This window comes from Trachemys scripta, chromosome 11 (assembly GCF_013100865.1).
Source record: "Trachemys scripta elegans isolate TJP31775 chromosome 11, CAS_Tse_1.0, whole genome shotgun sequence".
Lineage (NCBI taxonomy): Eukaryota > Metazoa > Chordata > Testudines > Emydidae > Trachemys > Trachemys scripta.
This window is the reverse complement of record NC_048308.1, coordinates 73028900-73038711: the sequence shown is the minus strand read 5'-3', so window position 1 is coordinate 73038711 and position 9812 is coordinate 73028900. Positions and strand designations below refer to the sequence as shown.

Sequence of the window (9812 nt, the reverse complement as noted above, 5' to 3'; positions counted from 1 at the left end):
ACGGGGGAGATGGTTACACAACTTGTCTCCTTCAGTATCTTTACTCTTCACAGAAAGTTTATTTTAAAGCTGATCAACATAAATTCCATTTGAAATAGAAATAATTAAAATCTACATTGGGTGTCCATTCTCATATACTTCTCTCAATCCCTTTAGAGTGAGGTTTTACTTCAGCATTGCTTAATCCAAAGGGGCTGAATTACATCAAATAAACTTGTCAGAATTAGCCACCATTTTCTAAAATACTGATGCAACAAAAACAAACAAAGAAAATAAATAAAAAACAATATAATTTGCAGTCTTACAATAGAATTCCAGTTATCACATAATCAGTCTCTTATTCTATAATGATTAACATCATGTTTAATTCCATTATCACTGGTAACAACAACAACGTATTCAAAGATTACAAAATCTTATCATATTGGTTAGTTTTCTCTCAATCCTCATTTCCACCAATGAGCTCTGTGTAATGCTCTGTTCTCCACTAACACAGGTGCCTTCCATTTCTAAGAGTTCATTTGTCTCTGGGGTGTGTCTATACTGCAGCATAAGACCGTGATTGAGCCCAGACTCAAGCCTAAGCCCTTTTGCATCTACACTGCAATTCCGCTAACCCAGGGCTCAGACCCAGGGTCCCAGGACCCTGCAAGGCTGGAGGGCCCAAGCGCAAGTTAAGCTGAGATCCAGGGTCTGAGCCCCATTGCTTTGCAGTGTAGATGCAGCCCCGCTTGACTGGGGTCACAGGAGTCAGCTGGAAGTATCCCACAATTCCATGGGACAAATTCCTTAGTCCTCTCTCCCCCAACAATCTGCAACCCACTCTACTGAAAACAGAAGCCTTCCCCCCTTTGCAAATGGCAGCTGCTCAGGTCAGCATTAACCCATTCGCTTCTGACAACTGATCTGTAAGCACACTATCAGAGAGTCTCCTGGGCGTGCAAAGGAGAGCGAACCCATCAAGCCTTTGGCAAAGTGAGCTGCTTCCTGGTAACATGCAGGGTGGGTGGTAAATTTTCGCAAAGTGCACCACAGTCCTGGAACTACAGCGGCCACATTTGGGGGATCGGGGGAACACAAGGGAGTATGGGATGCGGGTACTTTGACTCGGGTCTGCGCACTGCTGTGTGGACACCAGAGCCCTAGGTTGCAGCACAGGTTAGAAAAGTCTAACACACCCAGGATTTCTTCACAAAAGTCAGACTCAAGTCCCACTAAGCCTGGGATTACATTACAGTGTAGATATACCCGCTGTCTTCTCCTGTAAATCTGAGGTACATTCTGTCAAATAAAAGTAATATCCATTTATGAGACCAATCTTCCTTAAGAAAAGAGAGGAAAAACCCACAACAGAGAGGAGTAGAAGACACTTTCAGCTTCATATAAAATGAAATTCCAGAGCAGGATATAGCTGATAATTCAAAATCAAAACACATTCTCCCATCTCCCCTGATCCATTCAAACTCTCTTCACTCTGTGCCACTTCATTATTATTGAGTCATGTTATGTACAAAAGATTTAGCTTCATCACAAGGTGGAAAAGCAGCCAAACTTTCCATCTGCAAACAATCCCAGCTCAGCAGGAAAAAGGCCAGAAGCAGCTTTGCCAATAGATAGAAGCAGAGATGAAAGCACAGAATGACTACTCTGTGTTTGGAATCCATTCAAATCCCACTTCCAGGTCTGACACTTTCACATCTAGCCGCAGTGAGTCGGATTTAGGATCAGTGTGTGATACCTAAGCATAGAAAGCGCTCAGAACATGGCATCACATGACACACTGTGAGGTGCAGAGGTAGAACATGGGGAGGATAAACATTATTGTGCCTTACACAGAAGCTAATGCTGCTGGGGCAAGGGGGGATTGTGACAGTGATGGGGAAGGAGGGAATCCCTTTGACTCACCCCATCTCCTTTGGGTGTCACAGAGGCTGAAATGACACATTTTTCCTGCCCTGCTCCTGCTCTTTGTTCTATTTCAATCTATTTTAAATGAGGAAAATGGTAGAAAAAATATTTGTGTCCAGCACAACCCTGAGCAAGGTGAGAACAAGTGGGATTGAGACAATCTGTCCCCAATACGGAACTCGGTGACTAACAATCACTTTGTAACGGGGGAATGGTATCAACGTGATGCTCGGAGTTTGTCTAGACTAGGAAAAATGATGGATGTGAGCTCAGGTCAAGGGGAAAGCTAACTCCAGCCACTGTACCCGGGTTATGTCTGCACTGCAAATGTAGTTGTGTTGTTACAACAAGATCACTAAAATGAGCCATTACGTCCATGCAAAATCCCAGTGGAGACAAAGCACAGGCCGTTTTTACCTCAGTGTAGCTAGTCAAGGTCAACCCCATCTCCCTCGCCTGGTGCTGATGGATATTTCTGGCAGGAGAAGGGCATGCTCCCAGGACTTATAAGACAAAGGAGTTGATAAAGGATAAAGATAAGGCTATGAGTCTTTCACAGAGCTCACGGAAGTCACAGATTACATCACTTTCCGTGACCTCCCATGACTTCTGCAGCAGCTGGTGCGGCTGATCCTGGGGCTGCCTAAGCTGCACCAGCTGCTGCTGGCTCTTGGGCCACTGGAGCAGCAGCAGTGGGGCCCGGGCCACTCCCTCCCCCAAGCAGCAGCAGCAGCAGCAACAGGGCCCTGGGCTGGAGCTCCCCCCCAGCACCTGCAGTGCCCCGCAGGCCTCCTCCACCAGCACCTGCAGTGCCCCGGAGGCCCCTTCCCCAACACCTGCAGCGGCCTGGAGGCCCCCCACCACCAGCACCTGCAGTGCCCTGGAGGCCCACCCCCCACCAGCACCTGCAGCGCTCTGGAGCCCCTCCCCCAGCACCTAAGATTTAGTCAGGGGTATTTATAGTACAAATCAAGGGCATGTCACAGGCCAGGAATTTTTGTTTATTGCTCATGACCTGTCCATAACTGTTAGTAAAAATATTCATGACTAAATCATAGCCTTAAACATGGGATTCACCACAAAGAAGGGGGAGGTGTGAAAGACAGAGGCAGGCAACTCACATGGAGCTGAGAGACCACACTGAAGAAAATGGTGCAAATGATGTGGGAATTAGCTAATGTATTTTACAAAAAAGCTTTGGCCAGCCCTAGTCAAGACATTTATGGCATTACTCGCCTGTGTGGGTTCTCTTATGTCTCATAAAAGCTGAGTCCTTTCTAAAACTTTTCCCGCACTCAGGGGCATGTGAAGGATCTCTCTCGCATGTGGATTCTCTGATGTTTGCTGAGGGTTGAGCTCTGGCTGAAGCTTTTCCCACACTCAGAGCATTTATAGGGTCGCTCTCCTGTGTGGACTCGCTGATGTTTGATCAGGTCTGAGCGCCGACTGAAGCTTTTCCCGCACTCAGAGCACGTGTAGGGTCGCTCTCCTGTGTGGATTATCTGATGTGCGATAAGGTGTGTGCTCAATCTGAAGCTTTTCCCGCACTCTAGGCATTTGTAAGGTCTCGGTCCCATGTTCATTTTTTCATGTCTAATAACATCTGAGCTGCCACTGTAGCTTTTCTCTGGCCTTTGCTGACTCTCACAGGCTTTTGCCTCTGCACAACTCCAAGAAACTTTCCCTTTGGATCTTCCTGCTAATGTCCCATGTGGTTCTACTTGCTCATCATCTTCCAGGTGGGGACTCTTCTCCTCGTTCTCACTCAGCATCCCATCTCCTGGAAGGATAGAGAGAGAATCCAGACATAGGTCACTCCCTGTGCTGGGGAGAGAGGAAACCTCAGTGAGAGGAATGGGAAAAGGTGGGAACAAACCAAAATAAGTGCAGGAGAGACAAAACAGGATTTGATTTCCACCCTCTCCCCTGCCAAAGCCCTTCCCCAGATGACAGAGAGGTGGATAGTACATTTTCACACAGCACACCACGGTCCAAGAGCTAGAGCAGCCACATTTGGAGTATGGGGGAACAAGGGACTCCGGGATGTGGTTACTTTGACTCGAGTCTGCACACTGCAGAGTGGATGCTAGAGCACTAGGTTGCAGCACAGGTTAGAAAAGTCTAACATAGGGTTAAAATAGATTGCAGACACTCAAGCCTAGGGTTTCTTAACATGGGTCATCTGACTCAAGTCCCACTAAGCTGGGATTACACTGCAGTGTAGACATACCCAATGCTGCTATGTGAGAAGATTTGCATCATGTGAAAACCACCTATATTTTATTTTCACATTTTCTAATCTGTCAAGGAAGCAGCAGGTGGAGAAGTGATGCAAATGCATAAGACACAAGCAAAGCTGAGAGATGAAAGCATAGAATCAAGACTCAACATTCCTGTATCCTGAGGTTTGAACTTGGAATCTGACACATTCATTCCTTCACTGACCATCATCACATGCACAGCATGGAAGTGCTTCTTGTCCAAAAAGGTCATCAGATGGGGAAGGAATGTCTTCTGAAGGCATCAACTATTTCTCTCTTTACCCCATGAAGCTTTCAACCCAAATGGGAAAGGACAATTGCTCCCAGTTTAACCATGGCATCCTTTGGGTCCAGAATGAATGCCACTGAACTAAGGAGTAGTGTTCTGAAAATAAATAGTTTAGCTGGGCCATGGGTCATCATAGTTTCCATCTCTGGGGTGAAAATCAACCACTAGATACCTACTATTTCTACCTGAGTTCTTGTATAATCCTTGGCCTTGGTTGGGGTAACTTGACACTTCTCTGAATTAGCATCCTTACCAAACCACACCAAATGTCAGTAGTGAGAGTGAGGAATAGCTTCCCCAAACATGCCTGGTTTATTTATTTAATCTAGTGCCACAGATCTAATATAGCGACTAGATCCAGGCCTGGATCAGAATCCCTGTAACCCAGGGATTTTGGGGTGTTTATTAAAACCAGGTATAATTCTGCAGCTGTCTCACATTCAACACTGATTTCATTTTATACACATTTGCAGTATCTACAAGGGATGAGCTTATTAGCGATTATCTCTGAAAAGTCATGGAAGATGGGAGAGATTCCAGAAGACTGGAAAAGGGCAATTATAGTGCCAATCTATAAAAAGGGAAATAAGGACAACCCAGGGAATTACAGACCAGTCAGCTTAACTTCTGTACTTGAAAAGATAATGGAGCAAATAATTAAGCAATCAATTTGCAAACATCTAGATGATAATAAGGTGATAAGTAACAGTCAGCATGGATTTGTTAAGAACAAATCATGTCAAACCAACCTGATAGCTTTCTTTGACAGGGTAACAAGCCTCGTGGATAGAGGGGAAGCGGAAGATGTAGTATATCACATGATCTTCTCATAAATGAACTACGGAAATCCAACCTAAATGGAGCTATTATAAGGTGGGTGCATACCTGGTTGGAAAACCATTCCCAGAGAGTAATAATCAATGGTTCACAGTCATGCTGGAAGGGCATATTGAGTGGGGTCCCACAGGGATCAGTTCTGGGTCTGGTTCTGTTCAATATCTTCATCAGTGATTTAGATAATGGCATAGAGAGTACACTTATAAAGTTTGCAGAGGATACCAAGCTGAGAGGGGTTGCAAGCACTTTGGAGGATAGGATTAAAATTCAAAATGATCTGGACAAACTCAAGAAATGGTCTGAAGTAAATAGGGTGAAATTCAATATGGACAAATGCAAAGTACTCCACTTAGGAAGGAACAATCAGTTGCACACATACAAAATGGGAAATGACTGCCTAGGAAGCAGTACTACGGAAAGGGATCTGGGGGTCATAGTGGACCACAAGCTAAATATGAGTCAACCGTGTCACACTGTTACAAAAAAAAAGCAAACATCATTCTGGGATGTTTTAGCAGGAGTATTATAAGCAAGATACAAGAAGTAATTCTTCCGCTCTACTCCGCGCTAATTAGGCCTCAACTGGAGTACAGTAACTCCTCACTTCAAGTCGTCCTGGTTAACTTTGTTTCGTTGTTAAGTTGCTGATCAATTAAGGAACGTGTTCATTTAAAGTTGTGTAATGCTCCCTTCTAACATCATTTGGCAGCTGCCTGCTTTGTCTACTGCTTACAGGAAGAGCAGCCCCTTACAGCTAGCTGGTGGGGCTTGGAACCAGGGTGAACCGGCAGCCCATCAGCTTCCCCTATCAGCTCCCCTAAGTTCCCTGTGCAGCAGCTGCCTGCAGTTCAGCTGTGTCCCTCCCCCGACTGCCATGTGCTGCTCCTGCCCTCTGCCTTGGAGCTGCTCCCCAAGACTCCTGCTTGCTGTGCCGGGGGGGGAGGGAAGGAAGAGGGGGGCTGTCAGGGTGTCCTGCTCCCCCCTACTCTTGCACCCAGCTTACCCCATCTTCCATAGAGCAGGGGGGACATACCAGGGCTGAGGTCTCAGCAAGCTGATCTAATTAACAAGGCAGTGTACGTAAGGGAAATGCACATATCTCCCTCCATTCCTGCTGCCTTGCAGAGAGAGAGAGCTAACCTTGAGGGCTCAGCCAATTGCTAGTTCATCATTTAGCAGTAAGGGAAATATCCCACCCTCTGACTCCTCCACCTCAACCAAGCTTCACAATCATCATCACTGTGTACCAGTATTAAATTGTTTGTTTAAAACTTATACTGTGTGTGTGTGTATATATATAATATAGTCTTTTGTCTGGTGAAAAAAAATTTCCCTGGAACCTAACTCCCTCATTTACATTAATTCTTATGGGGAAATTGGGTTCGCTTAACATGGTTTTGCTTAAAGTTGCATTTTTCAGGATCATAACTACAACGTTCAGTGAGGAGTATTGTGTCCAGTTCTGGGCGCCACATTTCAGGAAAGATGTAAACAAATTGGAGAAGGTCCAGAGAAGAGCAACAAAAATGATTAAAGGTCTAGAAAACATGACCTGTGAGGGAAGATTGAAAAAACTGAGTTTGTTTAGTCTGGAAAAGAGAAGACATGATAACAGTTTTCAAGTACATAAAAGGTTGTTACAAGGACGAGGGAGAAAAATTGTTCTTCTTAACCTTTGAGAATAGGACAAGAAGCAATGGGCTTAAATTGCAGCAAAGAAGGTTTAGGTTGGACATTAGGAAAAACTTCCTAACTGTCAGGGTGGTTTTAGGCACTGGAATAAATTGCCTAGGGAGATTGTGGAATCTCCATCATTGGAAATTGTTAAGAGCAGGTTAGACAAACACCTGTCAGGGATGGTCTAGATAATACTTAGTCCTGCCATGAGCGCAGGGGTCTGGACTAGATGACCTCTTGAGATCCCTTCCAGTCCTATTATTTTATGATTCTAAAATGCCACTTCCATTTTCTCCATCACTACAGAGATAGGGATTGGGTTTCCCAAATAATAGGCAGCGTGCACCTTATTCAGAAGGAAATATTTTCAATAGTAACTTTCTGTAGGGCCTGGACCACAATTACTTTGGGATCCAAATCCAGGGGCCTTTTGCCAAGTTCCAAGTCACTGATTGGGGCATACACTTCCCAGATCATCTGAAATTATATTGCCATAACCCTGAATAACACTGTGTTTACCAAACTAAATTAAAACCCCAAATGCTTCATAACACTAGCTGACAGAACTGAACCAGAGTGCTTTGCGATCTGACTATTGAGCAAATTGCGTCAGCTAAACTAAACACAAGTGGAACAATACAGGCTGTGAAATCCTGGCAGTGCTGTTGCAATGACAGCAGCCATGTAAGAATGGATTTTTACTGAAACCTGAGTTCTAACACGGAACTATTATTCTGGAATGTAACTTGCTTACCTAAACTCTTGCAATCAGAACTATTTTTCAGGGATGTAAATTGTAATGTAAATGTAGTTTGTCTAGATAAACTGGTAGTTTGTCTAGATAAGATATACTGGGAAATCAGTTCTTGTAAATACAAGAGTAAAAGTGAGATAACTGATAAAAATATAAATGTATTATCGTTAGCAACTATAAGTGGAATAGTGGTGTTATATAATCAGAATAAGAAAGTAGTCAACAATGCATATGTAAATTATATTATATAGGAAGTCCTTTATATTCATGTTAAATTCTCTGAAACTGTATGGTAGGTAGATGCTGTAACCTTTGTATGAACTTCTCGTTTGTATCTGTGCTGGAGAATTTGCAAGCTTTGCAAAAACTAAGGGTATGTCTACACTACGAGAGTAGTTCGATTTTACTTAAAGCGAATTTGTGGAACCGATATTACAAAGTCGAACGTGTGTATCCACACTAAGGACAGTAATTCGACTTTGTGAGTCCACACTAATGGGGCAAGCATCGACATTGGAAGCGGTGCACTGTAGGCAGCTATCCCACAGTTCCCGCAGTCCCCGCTGCCCATTGGAATTCTGGGTCGAGCCTCCAATGCCTGCTGGGGCAAAAAATGAGTCGAGGGTGGTTTTGGGTAACTGTCGTCATTCAACCCTCACTCCCACCCTCCCCCCGTGAAAGCGCCAGCAGGCAATCAGTTCACACACTTTTCTGGTGATTGACAGCGCGGACGCCACAGCACTGAGAGCATGGAGCCCGCTGTGATCATCGCCGCAGTTATGGCCATTGTCAACACCTCACATCTTATCATCCACCTTTTTCAGAGGCAGATGCTGAGAAATGGGGCTAGGAGGCTACGGCAGCGCGGTGAGGACATTAAGTCTGAGAGGGGCACAGACCTCTCACAAAGCACGGGACCATGCACCGTGAACATCATGGTGGCAATTGGTCATGTTGATGTTGTGGAACGGCGATTCTGGGCTCAGGAAACAAGCACGGACTGATGGGACCGCATAGTGCTGCAGGTCTGGGATGAATCACAGCGGCTGCAAAACTTTAGGATGCGTAAGGGAACTTTCCTGGAACTTTGTGAGTTGCTGTCCCCTGCCCTGAAGCGCAAGGACACCCGGATGCGAGCAGCCCTGACTGTCCAGAAGCGAGTGGCCATAGCCCTCTGGAAGCCTGCAACGCCAGACAGCTACCCGTCAGTCGTGAATCACTTTGGAGTGGGCAAATCTACCATGGGGGTTGCTGTGATGCAAGTAGCCAATGCAATTGTTGAGCTAGTGCTCTCAAAGGTAGTGACCCTGGGAAACGTGCAGGTGATCATAGAAGGCTTCGCTGCGATGGGATTCCCAAACTGCGGTGGGGCTATAGATGGAACTCATATCCCTATCCTGGGACCGGACCACCAGGCCAGCCAGTACATTAACCGAAAGGGCTACTTTTCAATGGTGCTGCAAGCACTGGTGGACCATAGGGGACGTTTTACCAACATCAACATCGGATGGCCGGGCAAGGTTCATGACGCTCGTGTTTTCAGGAACTCTGGTCTGTTTAGACAGCTGCAGTAAGGTATTTACTTCCCGGACCACAAAATAACTGTTGGGGATGTGGAGATGCCTATAGTGATCCTCAGGGACCCAGCCTACCCGCTTATGCCCTGGCTCATGAAGCCCTATACAGGCGCCCTGGACAGTGAAAAAGAACTCTTCAACTACCGGCTGAGCAAGTGCAGAATGGTGGTGGAGTGTGCTTTTGGACGTCTGAAGGGGAGATGGAGAAGCTTACTGACTCGCTCTGATCTCAGCGAAACCAATATCCCCATTGTTATTGCAGCTTGCTGTGTGCTCCACAATCTCTGTGAGAGCAAGGGGGAGACGTTTATGGCGGGGTGGGAGGTTGAGGCAAATCGCCTGGCTGCTGATTACGCCCAGCCAGACAGCCGGGCGATTAGAAGAGCCCAGCGGGACGCGCTGTGCATCCGGGAAGCTTTGAAAGCTAGGTTCCAGAGTGAGCAGGGTAACTTGTGACTATTAAGTTTGTTTAAACAGAAGCTGAACCTGCCCCCGTTTCTTTACCCAGT

At 45.7% G+C, this 9812-nt stretch overlaps 1 protein-coding gene across 1 annotated transcript; it reads right to left on the bottom strand.

Moving 5' to 3' along the window:
• Positions 1-848: 848 nt before the first annotated feature.
• On the bottom strand, positions 849-4039 carry LOC117885113 (zinc finger protein 154-like). The gene has a single exon (XM_034786273.1). It carries the CDS (start codon positions 3876-3878, stop codon positions 3204-3206), a length of 675 nt encoding a protein of 224 aa, XP_034642164.1. The 5' UTR covers positions 3879-4039; the 3' UTR covers positions 849-3203.
• Positions 4040-9812: the final 5773 nt, after the last annotated feature.

What these genes read in the sequence shown, in the direction of transcription:
- LOC117885113 (XM_034786273.1), bottom strand. Translation starts at nt 3,878, where the DNA reads ATGTACTATCCACCTCTCTGTCATCTGGGGAAGGGCTTTGGCAGGGGA.